This window comes from Podarcis erhardii (assembly GCF_964252035.2).
Source record: "Podarcis erhardii genome assembly, chromosome: 9".
NCBI lineage: Eukaryota > Metazoa > Chordata > Lepidosauria > Squamata > Lacertidae > Podarcis > Podarcis erhardii.
Genome location: NC_138512.1, coordinates 11,994,227 through 12,017,908, shown reverse-complemented (window position 1 = coordinate 12,017,908; position 23,682 = coordinate 11,994,227). Strand labels below are relative to the sequence as shown.

Below are 23,682 nucleotides of genomic sequence, written 5' to 3'. Positions count from 1 at the left end.
GCGGCGCTCATCTCACTTTATTGGCCGAGGGAGCCGGCGTACAGCTTCCAGGTCATGTGGCCAGCATGACTAAGCCGCTTCTGGCGAACCAGAGTAGCGCACGAAAACGCCGTTTACCTTCCCGCCGGAGCGGTACCTATTTATCTGCTTGCACTTTGACGTGCTTTCAAACTGCTAGGTTGGCAGGAGCAGGGACCGAGCAACGGGAGCTCACCCTGTCGCGGGGATTTGAACCGCCGGCCTTCTGATTGGCAAGTCCTAGGCTCTGTGGTTTAACCCACAGCGCCACCCGCGTCCCACTCATGGATATATCCATGATCAAAATTTCAGAAAAAGTGGTGCATTTTGGAAAACTTTTTGTGGTTGATTATGTGAATACGAGGTGCACACACAGGCCTCCCTAAATAGCTCCCCATCTGCATTTCAATAATCCTGGATGTAGAATACTCTCTAGACTTAGTGTGAAGAAGTAGCTGTGTATCCCAGAAGGAAAGAGGCATATCAGTGATGTGCAATGGGTGTGGATCTAGTAGAGGTAGGAGTTCAAATAATGGAGGGGAAAGGTGCCATCCTTGTTTGCATGCTTGCAGATGGGCAAGGCAGAGTTGGGTTGCCATCTCCCATGCCTGGGGGTAGCCTTATTAGTCTCATTGCCATTGCCCTATTCTGGTTCTCAGTCCACAAAAGAGGAAGAGCTTTTACCTACCTCCCAAGACTGTTGTGAAGATACGGCTATGTCTTTCCTATCTCTGGCTGAGGATAAGCTATGAAAAGCCAATTAGTGGTGCTGTCAAGTTTGGCCTGTGAATGGCAAGATGCTAGCCAACAGAAATATGGTCTGAGACTGTGCTCCTAGCTGGAAAGTGAAGCTATAGATTGGGAGACTCCATAAATGGAATGTGACATTTATAGATATTTGGTCATTACTTGGCAGGTGCCTGGCTTTTTTGTGTCATGAGAAGTATTTCAAAATCTGCTTATTATGAGGCTGTTGTAGCTTAGCTTATAGTAGTTTACCCAGAGTTTTGTTGCGGCTAATAATTCTGGAACCATTTAGCAGGTTGATGTGTGTGGGGCCAACAGAGATGTGTAATTTCATGTTGCTGTCTTTGCTGCTGATTTTTGCATCATAGTTTCTGCTGTGGATTCTGGGCCTTCCTTATGTAAGTCCAGAGCTTGCTGGAATGGCATGTCTGTTGCTGGAAATGGCAGCCCCAGATCTCCCCTCCTTTGTTTTAAAAGGAACAAATGCATGACAGCCAGCTCCTTGCTCTCGTCGTTGGCTTCCTTGTACAGTGGTACCTCGGGTTAAGAACTTAATTTGTTCTGGAGGTCTGTTCTTAACCTGAGGTACCACTTTAGCTAATGGGGCCTCTTGCTGCTGCTGCTGCTGCTGCTGCTGCTGCTGCTGCTGCCGTGCAATTTCTGTTCTCATCCTGAAGCAAAGTTCTTAACCCGAGGTACTATTTCTGGGTTAGTGGCGTTTGTAACCTGAAGCATCTGTAACCTGAAGCATCTGTAACCTGAGGTACCACTGTATAGGGGTGGGGAACCTCAGAGTTCATCTGCTTGCATGTTTACTCTTAGGTAAGTCCAACTGAATTCCATGGGGCTTACGTCTGAGCCAACATCTGGAGCATGGCCCTGTCAGCGTGCAATATTATACCTTAAAACTAAACTAGACTTTACCAAGGGAGAGAGGCACAGGTTTACTGTCTTTGGTTGTTGCCGTGCATCTTCTAATAATGCTTCATTCTGGCTTAACTGAGAGATCAGAAATCGCGGCCTCCCCTCTTTGCTTTTTAAACGACTTCTGCACTTTGGGGGCTGTGAATAAAAAGACAGTGGCTGTTCCCAGCACAGGAGGGTGGTTTAGAAGGCAAAGGTCAGCCTTTCTCCAACAAGCAGGCCGGCACACACACAAACACACTCTGTTGCTCACCTGTGCCAAGTTCCTTTGATACAAGTCAGCGTTTTCTTCCCCAAAATGAAGTTAACTCCAGTGACCTGCTGGGTGGTATAAGTGAGTTAACGGAGCTATAATTCTTCTCACGTGCTGTTGTTCTTCACAGTTTCCTCTAATTAATGAAAGCATTTCTGTATCTTCCCTTCCCCTCTTTTCAGTGTGCTGCTCTGGTTGGTGAAGACCAGCCTCTTTGCCCAGATCTTCCAGAACTTGACCTCTCTGAATTAGATGTGAATGACTTGGATGCCGACAGCTTTCTGGGAGGACTCAAGTGGTACAGTGACCAATCGGAAATCATTTCCAATCAGTATGCCAATGAATCATCAAACATCTTTGAGGTAAGGAAAAGCTGTTCCACGTAAGCATCTTTTTTTAATGACACGGATGACGGTCTTTATCTGCTCTGATTTCTAATGTTTTCAAGCTGCAGTGCTTGCAGCTATTTTTCCGATTCCTTGGATATGGCTTCGGATTAGTGGGTGCTAATCCTGTAAAGAAATGGCAAAAATATCAAGATATTTAGGGGCCAGTATTAGTATTTCAAATGCCCAAACCAAGGGTCTCAGGGATGACAGTTTGGATTTCTACAATTCTGGATCACTGGATTGAAGCCCGGGAATAACTCGGGGGTGAAATTTTGTGGCTTAGGGGTGGAGCCAGAACAGAATCTGGCACATTTTGGCAAAAGGCTGGCAAAGTCAGTTGTCAGAGTAGATCAAAAGGGGGAGTTTTCTGATGCTGCTAGTGATAGTATATTGCTTTTGTTTATCGGACTGGTAAAGCACTGGTTGGATGGCAACTCTAGGGTGAAATGCAGTTCAGGAGTGCTTGAGCTGCAAAGTTTTATAAGGCGGTTCAGTGGGCCTGGGGGTAGCACTGCCTAGATCCTGTCTGCCCCACCCCGTGAAGTTAACCTGAGCATGAAATTGCAGCACATTCAGCAACACAGTATACAACACTCCTTCCAGCCATTCCCTAACAGCATCCATGTTGACAGCACTGACTCCCACAAATCGTGGAGTGCTGCATTAGCAAAGAAGGAATAAACACATGTGTGTGGCAAGTGGGCACCCTCTCGCATTGTCACCCTGCCCCACAGATGCAGTAGGCCTGCTGTGGTGACTTCAAGCACTCGAACATCTGTGGTGAAGGCGGGAAGAGTACAGAAGTCAGTATGCCCTGTGGATCTACACACATTGCCAATCAACACACTTTTGACTGGCCAATACCCAGATGTAGGACCTAGAAAACTTGTAGTGTTATTGTTAGGAGGCTAGCCAAGGAAACCCATGGACCACTTCCCCCATGATTACCCTCCCTTCCTGTTTTTTATTCTTCCACTGGCAGAGTTGTGCCAGCAGCAGAGCTATGCCAGCATAAAATAATATGGGTAGGTGACCTGGACCTAAATCCAAAAGCAAACCAGAGGTAGAGTTGGAGCTGTTAATTTTGAAAGTTCACCACCACCCCTTTCCCTCCCGCATTCTGGTGCAACTAGTCATGTGGAAATTCCCCCCACCTTCTTTATAAAAATTGCAGCCAGCACAGGAGTAGCATGTTCTATATCATCTGGCAGCGAGACGTGAAATAGACAAATTTTATTTATTTGTTTGAAACACTTTCTGTCCTGCTCTTTGGCCAAAAAGGCTCCTAGAGCAGCTTCCATGCAATTAATAAAAACAAGACAGCCCCTGCCTGCAAGCTTTTCATTTGTGTCTTTGTCTTTTAGACTTTAAAAGACACAGGGGGGGGGGAGAAGAAAACTGGAAAACTCAGACAGCAGTTTTGAGTTACATAATAGTTCTTATGACCAGCTAGAATGGAAACAGTTTAGGGAGGGGAAGATCCATATGGAACTAGCCTTCCGGGAGATGCAATGGAGTGCTCCTGCTTCTCATCTTTCCCCCTGCCGCTGACTGATGGAAGAGCTTCTGCCAGGTGAGAAGCCAGATGGAGAAGGTCTTTCAGCAGAGCTAATGGAGTCATCCTGTTTCCACCTGCATATCTCTACAACTAAACAAAGAAAAGCAAGCCTGATATGAACCAATGGAGTTGGGACACTCTTTTTTGGGGGGGGAGTGGGGTGGGGTGGAAAGAAAACAAATTATTATCCCAGGTCAAAGTACTCCAATATCATCCCATGTCATGATACTGTTGGCGGATTGCTCATCCAGCGGCATGGTGGTCTCTTTCTGAGCTGGTGGGCATTGTTGTGGGGGTATGTTGTGGACCTTTCATTTTCCTGATGGATTTCAGCCATCCTTTGATCAAATAAGGAAGAGGGGTGGACTTTAGTCCCTTTGCCAAATCCCTGGTTGGGGTTACAGGGCTTCCAAAAACCTCCAAGACTTGTCAGAATGGCTTCCCAGAGGCTGGCTAAATGGGCTCCTGAGGGCTTTGGGGGAATTTTGTCAAAGCCTTGCTTGCTCTCTGGAATGTGGAAATGGCTTATTTGGTTGACATTTTTTTCTAGGGACTCTTTGATGCTGACTAGGGCATCAGTGGAGAAAAACTCCGGTTAATGCAATAGGACAGGTTATAGAACATGCTTTGGAGTCACCTTTGTCACCCTACCTGCAACATGGTATGTGTTTTCCCACCATTATTGTGTAGGTACAGTGCTGGCCAGTGAAGGCTTTCTGGGTGGTGATGGGACATCTATATTCTGGCAACCAGAGAGCCCACATTAGAATTATTAGTTTTTATTGTAAATTAATCAAAGCCCCAGGTTCCCTTTTAGCCAGGCAAGCCTTTTTAACTTGTTCTCACAGCAATAAATGGTCCAAGGCCATGGAGACTATTACTGCACGCTACTCCCTCCCAGATCTGGACACGCTGTCAGCTTGGGATCAACATAAAATCCGGGCCTGGATTCTTACTAGAGACGAGGCCATGGACCGGGCACAGTCCACCACAGCTCGCCTCTCCATGTGGCTCCCTAAATTGAAAGTGGTAAGATCACTTGCCAACTACTTGATTGACCTGACGGAGCCCAATTTGAAAAGAGCGTTTATCATGGCCCGTTTCCATTCTATACCCATGGCCTTCCTGCAGGGGATTTACTCTAAGACCCCTATTACTCAGCGTCTATGTCCATGCACAATGAATGAAGTAGAGGACTTCATACATTTCTTTTTCTACTGCCCTATTTATGAGCTAATAAGAACTAAGCTCCTCCTCTTGATCCCGTCCACCATCACATCTAAGGAAGACTGTTTGAAATCGCTTCTTGTGGATGCAAATCCCCAAGTTACACGTGGGGTGGCAATCTTTATAGTGCAGGCCTTGAAACTCAGGGCTACTCTGACGGGGTAGTGTGTCCTAGACCTGGACCTGTCTTAATTCTTTTATTACCTTTTTAACCTAATGTCCCGAGCCTATTTTGGGGCCATTATATGCTTTATATACATTCGCAGTAATATCGCTTTGAATTTTGTTTGGTTGGTTGTCTCCAGCATTTTTTATTTTTTTTTTTATCCTGCTATGGCTGTATGCTAATGCAATAAAGGTTTGATTGATTGATATTCTGGCAGCCAAGGTGTGCCTTTGCAAGGTTCTTTGCAGATTGTTTGCATTTTGACTTTACTCTACATTAATTGCAGATGGGGTTCTGGATGTTCTTGCCCTGGTCACACTTATGTGTAAAACTTCCAATTTCTGCAGTCTGAGGATGTGGACAGGTTACCTGGTGTGTGTTTGCCTCTCCTGGCTGTGGGGTGCTGGCAAGTGGAGGTTGTTTGTGCCTCCTTGAAGAAAGGGGATTTCCCTGTGGCTTTGGGAGTGGTTGTGGCAGGCCCCCTTCAGATTCCACTGATAACTTTTGCCCAGTCTCTGAAGTGTTGTCTTTTGGCAAAATGCTCCAGTGTGTGGCAGCCCAGCTTCAAGCCTTCATTGCTAGCTACGATAATCTAGGATCCCGTATCAGTCTGGTTTACAATCTGTTTGCAACAGATGTTTGCACAATGACTTGCACTGCACTTGGTGGATGACCTGCACTGTAAGATGATCATGGAACACATCATGGTCCCCTCTATGGCATTCAGTACCATGAACCATGGTATCCTTCTAATCTACCTTGCTGACTTGCAGCTAGGGAGTCTGTCTGTCTGTCTATCTGTCTCTTTTCTGGTCCCACTTTTCTGGCAGGTAGAATGTTCTGTCACAAGAGACTAGGGCCCTGCAGGATCTGACATCTTTCCGCAGGGCCTGCAAGATGGAGCTGTCCCACCAGGCCTTTGGTCCAGGCCCAGTCTGACCCCCTTCCTTCTTCTTTCCTCTTTCTATGGGACCCTGTATGTAAGTGGCCTCTTGGCTTCTTCTCGCAGCCTTTCTCAACCTGTGGGTCCCCAGATGTTGTTGAACTACAACTCCCATCACCCCTAGCTAGCAAGGCCAGAGCTCAGGGATGATGGGAGTTGTAGTCCAACAACTTCTGGGGACCCACAGGTTGAAAACCGCTGTATCGGCTCACATGGGTGGCTGGGCCTGGTGAACATTTAATATTCTTTACCCCTACAGTTGTGATTCATGGGTTCCCACCTAATGTTATTTTGATTTTAAATGTGATTTTGAACTGTATCTTAACCAATCATTTGATTTTGTGTTTTTAATGTATTATATATTTGGTGTTAGCTGCCCTGAGCCTGGCAGGGTGAGCTATAAATAATTCTTCTTCTTCTTCTTCTTCTTCTTCTTCTTCTTCTTCCTATTATTATGGAGCATAGGTCTTGGAATGTGGTACTCAAACTGTTGCTCAACCCTGTGGTCATTGCTGTAAGGCTTCACCTTGCATCTTTTGCTATTTAACAGCCATTCAACAGAACCAGCAGGTGAGATAATCTGTGGCTTTTTGGTATCGTTGATGGTACCTAGTTCTATTTCTGCTTTTCACCAAGTACCATGGTGACAGGTAGGGGGTTGCGAATGAGTGTTTGGAATTAGAAGCAGTTTGTTGGATGTGGTGAAGAGGTATTGCTGGTTAGGATGCCAGGTGGTCTAGGAACAAGCATACAGCCTTTCCTAGGTGGGGTTGCATTCTATCAACCTCAGCTAGCATGGGCAATGGCCAGGGATAATGGGACTTGTAGGCCAGGAACTTCGAGAGGGCAATAGATTCCCCACTCCTGTTCTAAAGGAAATATTTATTTGTCCCTCTTACTTAGGTAGGGCTGGGTGAAGAACCCCCACCCCACAAACTTTGCAACCTTTTTTATGGGCTGTGATGCTGGTTCCCTTTGGTTAGTTTTGTTGTTGTTGGGGGAGGCTGTGGACATGGGGAAGTTTGCCCATTGTGATGGGTGGAAAGGGAGGTGTAGCTATAGTTTCCCTGTAGTATAATAATAATAATAATAATAATAATAATAATAATAATAATAATAATTTATTATTTATACCTCGCCCATCTGGCTGAGTTTCCCCAGCCACTGTGGGCAGCTCCCAATCAAGTGTTAAAAACAATACAGCGTTGCATATTAAAAACTTCCCTGAACAGGTAGTTGTTTATCTCTTTGACATCTGATGGGAGGGTGTTCCACAGGGCGGGTACCACTACCGAGAAGGCCCTCTGTCTGGTTTCCCGTAGCCTCATTTCTCACAATGAGGGAACCGCCAGAAGGCCGTCGGCGCTGGATCTCAGTGTCCGGGCTGAACGATGGGGGTGGAGACGCTCCTTCAGGTATACAGGACCGAGGCCATTTAGGGCTTTAAAGGTCAGCACCAACACTTTGAATAGTGCTCTAAAACGTACTGGGAGCCAATGCAGATCTCTCAGAACTGGTGTTATGTGGTGGTCCCGGCGACCACTCCCAGTCACCAGTCTAGCTGCCGCATTCTGGATTAATTGCAGGTCACCTTCAAAGGTAGCCCCACGTAGAGCGCGTTGCAGTAGTCCAAGCGGGAGATAACTAGAGCATGCACCACTGTGGCGAGACAGTCCACGGGCAGGTAGGGTCTCAGCCTGCGTACCAAATGGAGCTGGTAGACAGCTGCCCTGGACACAGAGTTAACCTGCGCCTCCATGGACAGCTGTGAGTCCAGAATGACTCCCAGGCTGCGCACCTGGTCCTTCAGGGGCACAGTTACCCCATTCAGGACCAGGGAATCCCCCACACCCACCCGCCCTCTGTCCCCCCAAAACAGTACTTCTGTCTTGTCTTCTGTTAGGGTTGTGCTGAAAATTTGGATCCTTTAAGTGGAGCAAAGTGAATCTAGAAGTGGCTCTTCTATGCAAACCTCTGGATTCTGTTGGATCAAAGGTAAAGGTTAAGGACCCCTGGACGGTTAAGTCCAGTCAAAGGCTCACTTTCAGGCCGAGGGAGCCGGCATTTGTCCACAGACAGCTTTCTGGGTCATGTGGACAGCAGGACTAAGCTGCATCTGGCACAACGGAACACTGTGATGGAAACCAGAGCACACGGAAACACCATTTACCTTCCTGTCGCAACAGTACCTGTTTATCTACTTGCACTGGCGTACTTTCGAACTGCTAGGTTGGCAGAAGCTTCGAAGTAATGAATGATATATTAACAAAAAGAGAGATACCAGAAACCTGGAAAGAAGCATATATTACCTTAATACCCAAGCAAGACTCAGATTTATCTCAAGTTAGGAATTATAGGCCGATTTCACTTCTAAATAATGATTATAAACTGTTAGCCAATATATTAGCAAATAGGATGAAAAAAGTTTTGAAGGGTTTGATACTTGAAGACCAAGCAGGTTTTCTTCCTGGCAGACAAATGAAAGATAATATTAGGAATGTAATTAACGTTTTGGAATATTTGAATGCCAGGAATGATAAGCAAGCTATGTTGATATTTGTGGATGCGGAAAAGGCCTTTGATAATATTTCTTGGGATTTTATGTTAAAAAACTTTGAAATGATGGATATTGGACAAGGATTTATGAACGGTATTGGGGCAATATATAGGGACCAAAGAGCAAAACTAATAGTTAACAATGTGGTAACAGAAAACATAAAAATAACTAAAGGAACTAGGCAAGGATGTCCGCTTTCACCACTGTTATTTATCACGGTACTGGAAGTCCTTTTAAGAGCAATAAGAGGCAATGAACAGATAAAAGGGATAACGGTAAGAAGTAAACAATATAAGGTTAAGGCCTTTGCCGATGACTTGGTACTAGCTTTGGAAAATTTGACAAATACTGTAACAGAAGTTTTGAATGAAATAGAACAGTTTGGCCAATTAGCGGGATTTATTTTGAACAAGAAAAAGACAAAAATGTTTTGTAAAAATATGGATCGAGAAACTACCGATAAAGTGCAGCAACAATTAGAAATAGAAGTGGTAAAGAAAGTTAAATATTTAGGAGTTTGGTTAACCCCCAGAAGTATTGATTTGTATCAGAATAACTACATACCAACTTGGAGTAAGATTAAAAAAGACTTAGAGGTGTGGGAAAGAATGAAATTCTCATTTTGGGGAAGAATTGCAATAATAAAAATGAACATGCTACCAAAGATGTTATTTTTATTTCAAACTGTTCCAGTAATCGGGGGGGGGGGGGGCACCTATCTTTAAAAATTGGCAAAGAGAAATTTCAAGGTTTATATGGCAGGGTAAGAAGCCGAGAATAAAGTTTAAGCTACTGACTGATTTAAAAGAAAGAGGAGGCTTCGCCCTGCCAGACCTGAAATTATATTATGAAGCATCTTGCCTCTGCTGGTTGAAGGAATGGATGAAATTAGAAAACACTGATCTGCTAGATCTAGAAGGTTTTGATAATAGATATGGGTGGCATGCTTATTTATGGTATGACAAAAAGCGAGTACATAAAGGTTTCGAAAACCACACCATAAGAAGGTCTTTGATAGAGGTTTGGGAAAAGTATAAAAACTTGTTGGAAGTAAAAACTCCGTATTGGTTGTCACCACTAGAGGTGCTGAGTGTGAAAAAAAATCAATATGAAAGGGGGGTGGGCAACATACCAGAATTTAATAATAAAAACAGAAGGTAAATGGAGGTTGAAGTCATTTGAAGAAGTTAAGGAACATGTTAATGATTGGCTGCATCATTTTCAAATTAATGAAATGTTTAAAAAAGATCTAAAACTAAGAGGTTTTGAGGATAAAGAGTCGAAATTTCAGAAAGAAATAATAAACAGTGATATTAAAGTTTTGGCTAAAATGTATAAGATATTATTAGAATGGTATACAAAAGATGAAGAGGTAAAATCGGTTATGATTGACTGGGCCAAAGATTTTGGATATAATATACAAATGGAGGATTGGGAGAAATTATGGAAAGAAGGTTTAAGATTCACTGCATGTACAACAATAAAAGAAAATGTGATGAAAATGATGTATCGATGGTATGTAACACCAGTGAAGTTAGCAAGGATGTATAAAGGATGTAACAAATGTTGGAAATGTAAAGAAAAAGAGGGTACATTCTATCATATGTGGTGGGAGTGTAAGAAAGTAAAAAGCTTTTGGGAAATGATATATAATGAATTGAAGAAAATGTTTAAGTACACCTTTGTTAAGAAACCAGAAGCGTTTTTACTTGGTATTACAGGGAATGAGATAAATAAGAAAGAAAGGAAGCTATTTTTATATGCAGTGATGGCAGCAAGAATACTGATGGCTCAGAAATGGAAGCAAGAGGAGCTTACCTATATTAGAAGAATGGAGATTGAAGATGACGGACTTTGCAGAACTTGATAGACTGACGGGAAGGATCCGAAACCGACGAGACCAAAGATTTATAGAAGAGTGGGAAAAGTTTACAGAGTATATGCATAAATTAAGTGATAATCAAATAACGCTTGTAAGCTTTAATGAAGCTCTGTAAAAAGAAATGTTAGAATATGAGTAAAATAAGATTTAATTTATAAAAATAATAGAAGTAAGGTTTTAGAAATGTGTAAGAAATCAAGAAGGGAAGGAGTATCAGTCAAGTTGAGGGAAGTCAAAAAAGAGAATGGATATAAAAAAGATGTATGAACTGTATAAATTTTATATTGGAAAAAAATGAATAAAAATTATTTTTTTAAAAAAAAAAGGTTGGCAGAAGCTTGGACAGAGCAATGGGAGCTCACCCCGTTGTGGGGATTCGAACTGCCGACCTTTCGAATGGCAAGCCCAAGAGGCTCAGTGGTTTAGACCACAGTGATAACCATATTGCCTCCACAGAACCAATCTATGCAGGCATAGTCACACCATTTTTGATTGCAGAACAGGGATCACTTGTTTGAGGTTTTGGGACTTGTGTATCCCCCCCCCCCCATTGCAATCTAACACCACCCTGCGTAGGTTGATATATATTTGGGGGGGCAAAGTTTTATTTTTTAAAGCAACCCAGCACTGCTGCACTGATCAAATTTGCATGCTGCTTCAAAGTTAAAAGGGCAACGAAAACCTTTGGGAGGTGCAGTCATAGATGGCTTGCATCGTAATGCACTTTGGCACCTTGGATAAGCCGACTGGTCCCATTCGGCTCCCTTCCGTTTTCCCAAAGCATCAGCTCTCCAAAAGCAAACAGCATGCCTTTGGGACAGCCCCTGCTTCCCTTCTCCTCCTTGCCAGCCAGCTGTGAAGCTCCCACTTTGCGTCTTTCTCTATGCTAAGCTCTCCCTCTCAAGCACCTCCTTGGGATGGGAGCTCTGTCCAGAAGCTCATTGCTGCTGGTAGAGTGCAATTGGATTTACTTCCCGGTAAGTGTGATTACAGTTTCAGACTTAATCATCTTCTAACGATTAAGAGTCTGGCCAAAGAAGCTTTTTTTCCCTTGCTGTTGAGCAGGGGAAAGGTTCAGCGGTTCCCAAAAGGATCTGGATAGGAATTGGGTGTGTATGCTAAATCGAGCAGCCAAAATGAAGTGATGTGTGTCTTCTTGACCACCAGGTTTACCCTCTAGCACCTTGTGACGTACACTGTCACTGTTTTGCCAGCTTTTCTTTTAAATTAAGGTACAATTAAGCCTTGTCATTTCATTAGAGAAATTTATAGAGATGGATGGATGCAGTAGCTATGCAAACTACTACTGTTCGTGTCTTTGAACAGAGATGCATATTCTGTATTCTCACACTTGGCAGATTTAGATTGTGGGAGTGGGGGAATCAAATGCTTCAAAGCTCCTAAGTACTTTTTAAAAAATACTTCTGCATATTTGAAAGAGGGATTTACCTTGACATGCTTCTAAACAGAGGGAATCCTATATTTTAAAAATTAGGTCCAATTTTAAATTTACATAAATACCATGTAAACATTATCTGTCTCAGACTTAATGCCATCAGAATTACCAATACACCTGTTCTGTACTGATTTGAACAGTGCCCAGTTTTGTTTAAAAGTCATATTGGCTGCATTGTAATTGTTCCTACCTAGTATTTTGTGCATGATTATTATCTTCCATAACTACTTCTTGAAGATATGAACAAATAAAAGTATTTGATGGATCAGCTTACTGCAGGAGTGCATCTTTGTTTAGCCATAGAACATGACCACCTTTTTGTAAAAAACAAAACAAAACAAAAAAGTAGCAAGAATATAGCAGAATAATGGCCAAGAGGGGTCCACTATAGAAATCAAAACAATATTTTAAAACATTTGCTATTGTACAAAACAACATTATATGAAATACTGATAAATGCAGGTCATACAAAATCTGGCCATGTAATTGCATAATGCCAAAGAACATTCTAAGTTGGCCTCTGACATTGTAGGAAGCCGAGTCTTGTTATTTATTGATGATCTATTTATTTTATTTATTTAACAAATTTATGTACTACTTGGTGGTAGGGAAAACCTCAAAGCAGTTTACAAGGAAGATAAAACCACAAAATAATCACTAAACGTTTTACAACCATAATTTAAAACGTACAAGAGGTTAGAACGGTAATAGAATAGACTAAAACAAATTAAAATTCCTACAGACTCTCTGGGTAAGCTTGTCTAAATAAGAATGTCTTCAGCAGGCACCGAAAAGAGTACAGTGAAGGCACCTGCCTGATACCAATTTTAACGTTTAACGTAATATTGATGATCATGATAATACACACCGCCTACAGTCTGAAGTGCTTGACTTGCAGCAACTGATACATTGTGCAAGTCTGCTGATCCTACAGTTTGGTTCCAAGAGTGGAATTTGCCTGTTAAAATGTGGAGAGGTCACATTTTTTTCTGCACAATGTGTGGGTTTGTTGAGCTGTAGCTGTTTCTGTCCAGTGTGGATTGTGAAATATTGCTTGAAGCACTGGTAGATGCTTTGCATCCTATTTGAGGCAAAACAAGCACACATTCTTCTTTGCCCTTGTGCAGGTAACTTCAGAGCCAACAGTTTACGTGTTCCTGCCTCACCTCTGAATTTGTGACCAGACAAGGTTACAGTTACAGATAGGTAGCCATGTTGGTCTGCCATAGTCAAAACAAAAAAAATTCCTTCCAGTAGCACCTTAAAGACCAACTAAGTTAGTTTTTGGTATGAGCGTTAGTTTTTGGTATGAGCTTTCGTGTGCATGCACACTTCTTCAGATATACTTCAGGTATCTGAAGAAGTGTGCATGCACACGAAAGCTCATACCAAGAACTAACTCAGTTGGTCTTTAAGGTGCTACTGGAAGGAATTTTTTTTGTTCAGACAGGGTTAGTTTGATCTGAAATGGATATTGGAGAAACAGAATGATATTCCTCTAGATTCTGGCCACTTGCTCTAAGGTTTCTCAAGCTTTGATACTTAGATAACTTTTGCACGAAAACACCATTTACCTTCCCACCACAGCAGTGACTATTTATCTACTTGCAATGGCGTGCTTTCGAACTGCTAGGTTGGCAGAAGCTGGGACAGAGCAACAGGAGCTCACCCCATCACAGGGATTCGAACCGCCAACCTTTTGATCGGCAAGTCCAAGAGGCTCAGTGGTCTAGACCACAGCACCACCTGCTTCCCTGTATACAACCAAATGCTGGATTATTCCTCCACGCTGCTTTCAAGAGAGATTTTGCCACAAGGTTTCACCCTTGTTAAATTTCGTGTTCTTTTCCTGCATATTGATTAAATACCTCAGGTTTTATAGTTGAACCAGAGGTGGCCCAAGACACCTTGCTGCTTAAGGCCCCTGTCCCCCAGACCTTTGGGAATCTGGGTATTCTGCGATGGTAATTGTGCGTATGGAATGAGGGAGGGGACCTGCAGCAATAAATGATGACTAGTCTCTTATGTACCACAATTTATAACTGGCAATATCTGTCTGATCAGAGCTAAATTGTGTATTGTGTCTCAGCCCCGCCCCCTCATCTATTTTCATGGCAAAACAATATACAGTGGTACCTCAGGTTAAGTACTTAATTCGTTCTGGAGGTCCGTACTTAACCTGAAACTGTTCTTAACCTGAAGCACCACTTTAGCTAATGGGGCCTCCTGCCGCCGCCACACTGCCGGAGCACGATTTCTGAAGCAAAGTTCTTAACCCTATTTCTGGGTTAGCAGAGTCTGTAACCTGAAGCGTATGTAACCTGAAGCGTATGTTACCCGAGGTACCACTGTAAAGAGTAAAGAGCACAGAAAAAGAGCATTTTCTTTGCCACTATAGCAGGCAAATTCCGGCCCACCAGATGTTGTGAGACTACAATTCCCATCACCCCTGACCACTGGTCCTGTTAGCTAGGGATGATGGGAAGTGTAGTTCCAAAACATCTGGAGGACCGGAGTTTGCCTATACCTTCACTATAGCCTGCCCCTGCATGCAGATTACATGACCCTCAGTTGGACTTAATTTAATAGAGTTGCCTTTTTACTTCTGCAATTAGCAGTGTTTGCTGATTTATACTTTTTGTCTATGCAGAAACATCCAGTCACATGACCTGCAGTCTGAAGTCATGCACTTTCCCCATCTCAATGAGAGCTAGGCCAAAGTATTTGATTGACTTAGCTTTATAGAGCAGTTCAACAACCATTCTGTCCTCTCCATAGTTTGGTGGGACTATTCTATGCTGCCTGGAAATCTTTAACTGGATTGCCTTCCTGTCTACCTAACTGTGCACCAATTGGCAACCGGCACCTTCTCTCTAAAGGATGTTTTTCCTGCCATAGCAGCTTCCCAGGCTTTCAATGCTCTCTATTCAGTACTTTAATACCAATTTGGGGAAATGGGTACTCTCACTTCTGTACTGCCACTATGAATCCTATTGCGCAGTTTGATGCCTGATGTGCATGTGTATGTACAAGCTTAAGTATATTGAAAGTAATATTTAAACCCATGAAAGGATGTAATAAACACCTGGTGTTCTACGGAGGTGGCTTTGGAAACAGATATATGCATGGATGTTTTATATACGTATACATCCAAAGTCAATGTTGGGGTGAAAAGATCATCCATATTTTCTTCTTAAAAAGAGAAGTCATATGCTTGCTGCTCAGGAATAAGTCACATTGAGATGAGTGGGACTTACACAAGAGCGATTTAAGGGGTGACAACCGCCCGTCTCCAGCAGTGCTAGAAACAGTGACATTTGCAAAAGTAGCATACGTTGATGTGGTGCAAATTTTACTTATTTAAGAAGACTTTCCCCTGAATTTCTTTCCTATTCTTTCAGCGAACCGAGATTTCAACTGCCACACTGTCATTATTATTGCAGTGAACAATTGAATGTGTGTGTTTGTGTGGTGTTCAGCTCAGTCCGAGGTACTTCCAGGACTGTGATGCATGTAAGGTATTTGGAAAACAAAATATAAGCTACTGTGCTTCTCTGTGGGCAGCCAAAGAAGTTTATTACAAGCCGTAAGGATGAGGGGGAACAAAAGGGATTCACAATGGAAGCATACACAGTGTGTCGTTCTTGGCAAAGAGGAAATTTTACAAAGATAAATGACTTCGTATCCATTTGGAATGGTTTTGCATGGCGAAGGCGATGGGGGCTTTTTATAGTCATCTGGGTAATTTGCATAGATTCATACCATAAAGCTCCAATATTCTGTTGGGGGCTCTGCTACTCCTGCAAAGTTATTCATTCAATGTTTGCAGCCAGATTGATTAATGAATTACCAGATCTTGCATAAAACGACTTGGCCTGACTTTTAAACAGCCCCTGATGTTTTCTTTGCAGAGTCTTGTGACTGGCGTCAATGGGTTTCTAGGGGTCTAAGCCTCCTGCGGAGCTCTCTGAACTGGTCTGTTCCAGTATATATGGATAGATATTTGTATACGTGTGTGTGCGTGCGCGTGTTTTTAATTCCACTTCTCGATTTTCTCCAAAACGAGTAGCCCAAGGCAGGCTGCTTAAGCAGATAAAATCTTGTGGGAGGGGGGCTTCGTAGTAAGGCCCTCCACGGCTGCTACCCTTCAGTGCCAACTTGGCATGATTTATCATAGCCATCTATTCGGCACCATAGTCTGTAAGGTGAGTTGCCTGGTGTTACTAGCACAAAAATGCGTTACTGGCTCTCTGAACTTTGAAGGAAAGCCTCTGAGCTATTTGCAAAGTGCTGGTGCTTAGTGAATACTAAATTACATTTAGGAAATAGTCTAGAGCCACCAGTTATACTTCATTTTTATTCTTGACACAGACACCTAAATCAGAGAACAGTAACATTTCAGAGATTATGGAAGCAGTTTGGGTATGTTCCAACGCTATAATAGGATCAGAATTTTAAGGCCCTTTTTTATTATTACCAATAGTCACTTAGTTTCTACTGCAGTGTACTTTGTAGGGAATTACAGCTTTTACTAAAAAGATTAAAATGCTATTATGCAAATGATTGCAGTATGTTATTATGTTTACAAATTAACATCCATGGCTCAACACACAAATTAACTAACTATTCTATCTATATTATTAAGGATTTAATAAAGTAAGTGTTGATAAAAAGGGAGAGAAGCTTCAAATTGTTAATAGGAACTGATTGTGATTTAACGCTGGACTTAAAAAACTCACACACATTGTGCTTAATGTTCTAGATGGGGCAATGGCCAAATGAAGCTCATCGTTGTACTTAAAGGAACTGAGGGTGGAATGAAGAGCAAAGCTGAATGTCCTGAGGTCTTAGGGAACATAAACTAGATTTCTCTAGGCTATATGGCAGAACAGGCAGCACATCTGTAAATCTGAGGGAGGCATAAATGGTTATCCCCAACAAACCCACAGTTTGTTGAACTTTGCAAGTAGGTTATTGCAATTCTAATGACTACGTGTTTAAATGTTTTATATGTCTTTCAAAATGCATCCCACGTACCTAACAGCTTGCATCCCTCCGAAATGCACCTTTTATTATGAAATTTTTGTTACAGCAAATGGGATTTTGCGTGCATGGTATTGCAGCGGGACAAAAGAAGACGTGGTTGAGTTTAGACTGAGATAGCTTTACCAAGAGCCCTGCAAAATTGCTTGTTCCGGCATTTCAGCAAAGATCATAAAGAACAAAAAGGCAACCAGATAATAGCCACTTAGGTCCTAGAGAAATGAATGCATGGAATGTGGCTTTTGGGTAGACTTTGAGAAGCACAGATAGTGCTGTGGGTTTAGGATGCAGATTTCGGATAAGGCAGTTCAGAAGAATAAGCAACTGTAATATTGCTGTGATTTATTCGGTTTGTTCTTTATTGATAAAAGCATTTGTGGGGTACTCCATCCTCTCCCCTATGTTTTTAACATCTATATTAAACCACTGGGAGAGATCATCAGGGGGTTTGGGCTGGATGTTCTCCACTATGCAGATGAAACCATGTCTATCTCTCATTTAAATCAGAACCATCAAAGGCAGTGAATGTCTGTGTGAGTATCTGGAGGTAGTTGGAGGACACATGGTGGTTAATGGATTGAGGTTGAATCCTGACAAGACAGAAGCATTGTTTCTGGGGGACAGTGGGTGGGTGGGCAGGTTTGGAGGACTCCCCGGTCCTGAATGGAGTATGTTGTTGTTTAGTCATTTAGTCGTGTCCGACTCTTTGTGACCCCATGGACCAGAGCACACCAGGCACGCCTGTCTTCCACTGCCTCCCACAGTTTGGTCCAACTCATGCTGGTAGCTTCGAAAACACTGTCCAACCATCTCATCCTCTGTCGTCCCCTTCTCCTTGTGCCCTGGTAACAGCCCTGTTTATTTTCAAAACTGTAATGTTAGTCTCTCGTTTTATGGAGAATGAGCATTCACCCTTACTTTCTTGTCGTTGTCGTTTAGTCATGTCTGACTCTTCGTGACCCCATGGACCAGAGCACTCCAAGCACTTCTGTCTTCCACCGCCTCCCGCAGTTTGGTCATGTTTGTAGCTTCGAGAACACTGTCCAACCATCTCGTCCTCTGTCGTCCCCTTCTCCTTGTGCCCTCAATCTTTCCCAACATCAGGGTCTTTTCCAGGGAGTCTTCTCTTCTCATGAGGTGGCCAAAGTATTGGAGCCTCAGCTTCAGGATCTGTCCTTCCAGTGAGCACTCAGGGCTGATTTCCTTCAGAATGGAGAGGTTTGATCTGCTTGCAGTTCATGGGACTCTCAAGAGTCTCCTCCAGCACCATAATTCAAAAGCATCAATTCTTCGGCGATCATCCTTCTTTATGGTCCAACTCTCACTTCCATACATTACTGCTGGGAAGACCATAGCTTTAACTATACAGACCTTTGTTGGCAAGGTGATATGTGTCTCTAAAGGACCAAGTGTGCAGCCTCAGGGTCATTTTGGATTCACAGCTGACCATGGAGGCACAGGTCAACTCTGTGTCCAAGGCAACTGTTTACCAGCTCCATCTGGTATGCCAACTGAGACTCTACTTGCCTGCCCACTATCTCGACAGAGTGGAGTGGTAAATGCTCTGATTATCTCATGCTTAGACTACTACAATGCTTCCTATGTGGGGCTACCTTTGAAGGTGACTCGGAAACAACAATTAATCAAGAATGTGACTGATGGGCTGGTCACTAGGAGCAGCTTCCAGGACCATATAACACCGCGCCTGAAAGATCTGCATTGGCTCCCAGGATGTTTCCAAGCACAATTCAAAGTGTTGGTGTTGATCTTTAAAGCCCTAAACAGCTTTAGGAAGGAGCATCTCCATCCCCATCATTTGGCCCAGACCCTGGGGTCCAACTCTGAGGACCCTCTGGTGGTTCCCTCACTGCGAGAAGTGAAGTTACAGGTAACAAGGCAGAGGGCCTTCTTGGTAGTGGTGCCCAACTATGGAACATCTTCCTATCAGATGTTGTGGAGATAAATAACTATACAACTTTTAAGACATCTGAAGGCAGCCCTGTACAAGGAAGTTTTTAAAATGTTTTATTATGTTGGAAGCCACCTAGAGTGGCTGGGCAACCCTGTCAGATGGGTAGGGGGGCTACTACCACTACTACTACTATTAATAAACAATTTCTTTAAAGAAAAAGAGGCAGTTGGGATCTCTGAGACTAACTGATTTAGATGGGGGGGGGGAGCGCACAGTGAGGTCCCTCAAACTGATCTCACGTCTTCCAAGAACTCACAAGATCATAGAATCATAGAGTTGGAAGAGACCACAAGGGCCATCGAGTCCAACCCCCTGCCAAGCAGGAAACACCATCAGAGCACTCCTGACATATGGTTGTCAAGCCTCTGCTTAAAGACCTCCAAAGAAGGAGACTCCACCACACTCCTTGGCAGCAAATTCCACTGTCAAACAGCTCTTACTGTCAGGAAGTTCTTCCTAATGTTTAGGTGGAATCTTCTTTCTTGTAGTTTGGAACCATTGCTCCGTGTCCGCTTCTCTGGAGCAGCAGAAAACAACCTTTTTCCCTCCTCTATGTGACATCCTTTTATATATTTGAACATGGCTATCATATCCCCCCTTAACCTCCTCTTCTCCAGGCTAAACATGCCCAGCTCCCTTAGCCGTTCTTCATAAGGCATCGTTTCCAGGCCTTTGACCATTTTGGTTGCCCTCCTCTGGACCCGTTCCAGTTTGTCAGTGTCCTTCTTGAACTGTGGTGCCCAGAACTGGACACAGTACTCCAGGTGAGGTCTGACCAGAGCAGAATACTTGGACCCTTGGGCCCTTGGACGTGCCACAATCTCTCAGTCTTGTCTCTCACCTGTACTATAGATCTGGCAGTTGAGAGCATAGTGGCTGGGTTAGGTCACCAAATGAGTTCATCACTGACTTATTTGAACTAGAGTCTTACTGCCTCACACACATAGCTAACCTAGAAGGGGAGTAGGGTCAGCAGCATCTTTTGGCAACGTAAGTTGCAGACCAGACAGTGTTGGAGAGTAGGAGCTGGGAGTAGGCCATTTTCCATGGATTCCCTATGACAGAATTCATAAGTAGGTCTTGCTCAGAGGCAGAATTCCTTGACTAACTAAGATCACACTGTTCTGTTTCAGTTGTGTAAATCAGCTAAGCTGTACATCCTAAGGGAAACCAAACAATATAGGTATGGTATTTCTTTTCCAATCAACTGGAGAAATTCTATTCTGTGAGGTAACGATCAACTCTTGCTTCCAGACATTCCTGGACAAATTTCACCCTAATCTTTGCATGTTTTCTAAAGAATTTGAACTCCAATTTCCTCCATAAGCTTCCAGTTAGGTTCTTTGTATTTGTGTGTGGATATGCATGCATGCATGCACATGTATGTAGAAGCAAGTAGATATCTCCACTCAGATATGATTAATTCAGTACTCCATGTAGGATAATGCTTCTAAACTGAAAAGGGGCTCTTTTGTTGTAGCAATCAGTTAGCATACATGCTTGATCAGGAAATATATCAATTTCAGAATGAGAAACTTGTTTAACTTGGTCTTTTTGTCATTTAAATAAATGATTGAAATGGCCTTCCTTTAAATTAAATTAAATCAAATCAATTTGCCCCGTTAGTGTGATGTTGCGGTAAAATGCACTTTGTGCCCCAAATCTAGCATTTAGCTATAGTAATTCTGTGTATGCGACAAGCCCCACATAATCATATGTTTAGCTGCAGTGACCGTGCTGTTGTGTACTTTGAAGCATCAAGGTTTACTAAATAAAGGGGATGGGTGGAGATGCTGTGTCTCCAAAAACATTGTTAAAAAATATGCCGGGCCAGCTGTGCCTAAAGTCTTGTGCCATCAAGTTAGATCTGCGCATTGCTGAAACCATTCTCAAGCAACTCGCTACGTTTTGAGCCAGGAATGTACAGTGTGGAAATATTTATACATTTTTTTCCTATCTAGCTTTTGCAAGGTGTGTTTTGTTTCTTCGTTCTGTTTCCCGAATTGGAGGAAAGGTGCCATTCAGCGTTAGCCTGAATCTGTTGAAGCGAGTCCATGAAAGTTGTTCCCTTTCCATTCACCCCCTGACATTTCTCAGCCAAGTGAGCTTGATGTGGCTTCTTTCAAAGCTTATGGTGGGGTGGGGTGTGTCTGGTTCACAGATAGAAAGATGCCTTAGTGGCATGTTCTGTTTCGTTGCTTGAGGCAAAGTGGGAAGTTATGCTGCCATCACCAGTGGAGGTATTGATGCTCGTTTCATAATAATAATAATTTATACCCCACCCATGTGACTGGGTTTCCCCAGCCACTCTGGGCGGCTCCCAATAGAATATTTAAAACATGATAAACATCAAACATTAAAAACTTCCCTAAACAGGGCTGCCTTCAGATGTCTTCTAAAAAGTAGTTGTTTATTTCCTTGACATCTGATGGGAGGGCATTCCACAGGGTGGGTGCCACTACCGAGAAGGCCCTCTGCCTCATTCCCTGTAGCTTTGCTTCTCACATTGAGGGAGCCACCAGAAGGCCCTCTGTGCTGGACCTCAGCATCTGGGCAGAACGATGGGGGTGGAGACGCTCCTTCAGGTATACTCCTTCACGACAATCTCCAGTGGAGATTTCTCCAGTGAAATCTCACCGAAATTGCGTGAGATTTCACGTGTGCTGCAAGATCTAGCACCATTTCGGTGAGATGTCGCCAGAAATCAACGAGATCTCACCTGAAATTACTACTGATGCTGGTTCCATTTCTTCACCAAAAGTGATGGGGCAGGCAGTGAGCTTCACCCTTCCTAATGGCTGTGCCGACCCTGCAAAGTCATAACTTATCATCCAACATGATCCTGTCAAACATGGGCATTGTTGAAGGTGTTCTGGGGGAATATGTGTAACTGCGAGCCCACACGCTAAACCCTGTCCCTGGAGCCTACCCCCCCCCCCGAAATGAGACATGACAACAATGTATGGGTTTAAATTAGGCCACAACTTTATTGAATTTCAGCTGTAGGAACCTTAGCTTAGGCCTTGGAAGGCATCCCTCTCAACCCAGCCTAGGATGTGCAGGGCAGTCAGGTGCAGTGGGAGGAGACTGTGAAGCATGAACAGCGTGCCCTCCCACTTCACCAAAGCTGGTTTTTTACCTATATGCCTCCACTGTAGGGCCAGTGACCACCACAATCAATCCTTTAACGGGCCCTGCAAACACCGCTGCGTGGGGGTGCATGAAAATGTTTGCCCCCACCTCGAAGATAGACTGTAGGATACCGACCAAGGCCTAAAACCACCAAAGTTGTGACGAAATGTTACGGGGAAGGCAAAACCTGCCAATGCAGGGAAATTCCTCTCTGGTTCTGAATACAGCAACCATCTTATGACCATAGCTGACATAGGAAGCAAGAGGTTAGCCTGCAAAAGGAGACCATGTTATATTTTAGGGAGGGTTGGGTGGGTGAATCTAGCAGGAATGACTGCTCCCTACATTAAATGGGGGGCACCCTTTGCGTGGTTGCGCGCAGCCCCCTAGACCCTATGCGGCACCGTTAGCACAGGCTTGACTTCACCTTCCTCAGGTGGGATACCTGGAGGACTCCACCTACCTCAGCCAGTTGCCCAATCCCATCTGGGGAGATGTTGCCAAGGTGATCAGGCCAGGTAGGGAGAGGGACCACCTGCCTATGCAATGGGGGACGATCTTAGTGATCTGGTCCGAAGAGCATCGGCCCTTTTCCTGGCCAAGATGGGGGCAGGGCGACGGCCACCCTGTAGCAAGGTGGGTGACACCTGGCCAGGTAAGCCCTCACGGTGCCGCAAATTCCGCCCACCTCTTAGACGGGGTGAGCGGAGATTGTGCAAGCAATTGTGTGTGGGAAGCATCGGGGACCGTAGTCCAAGTAGTGCTGAGGACCATGTTCCCTGGCCACAGGTGTGACAGGTGTGAGGCATGCCAGCAGTCTGAAAATTCAGAACTCTAGTAGGTTCCTCCATGACAATTGCCCAGACCGAGGAAGTTCAGCGGGTCTTGCAGCTTCACAGGGCAATGTGGCCAGGGATTGTCTTGTGGCTCAGGATTACATTATAGCTGTCAACTTACAGATTTGAAAATAAGGGACCAGCAGCCTCAAAAATAAAGGATCAACAGCCAAAATAAGGGATTTTAGTCAACCAGCAGCCAAACAAAGTCTCAAGCAGTGGTTCCCACAGTGCAGCAACCCGGCAAAGGGGATGCAGCAAGGAAAACCACCGTCACCTCTCCACTGGGAAGCGCTGAGCAAAGGCGAGTCCCCAGGCAACGCGGCCGATTTGATTGGCACAAGGCATGCAAGCTCCACCCCCCAGTCGTTCTTAGACTCCTTATTGGGTGAGCAACGCAGCCAAGCAGCACAGTTGGAGCCTCCCTCCTCCCTGGCTGGCTGGCAGGGAGGGAGAGGAGCTGCTTCCTTTGAAACCCGGGAAATTTAAGGGACATCATCAATAATGGACAGCAGCGGGACATGGCGCTGGGATAAGGGACTGTCCTGCCAAATAAGGGACACTTGACAGCTATCGATT

The 23,682-nt window shown here is 43.9% G+C and overlaps 1 protein-coding gene across 6 annotated transcripts in view; it reads left to right on the top strand.

Annotated features, from left to right (window-relative positions):
• Window positions 1–23,682, top strand: part of PPARGC1A (PPARG coactivator 1 alpha) — a 662,475-nt gene that overhangs the window by 545,850 nt on the left and 92,943 nt on the right. For all 6 annotated transcript variants that reach the window (XM_081876225.1, XM_081876227.1, XM_081876226.1 and 3 more), the window contains one exon: window positions 2,125–2,304. In XM_081876225.1, coding sequence (XP_081732351.1) covers window positions 2,125–2,304 — 180 coding nt within the window. The remainder of the gene's footprint in view (window positions 1–2,124; window positions 2,305–23,682) is intronic.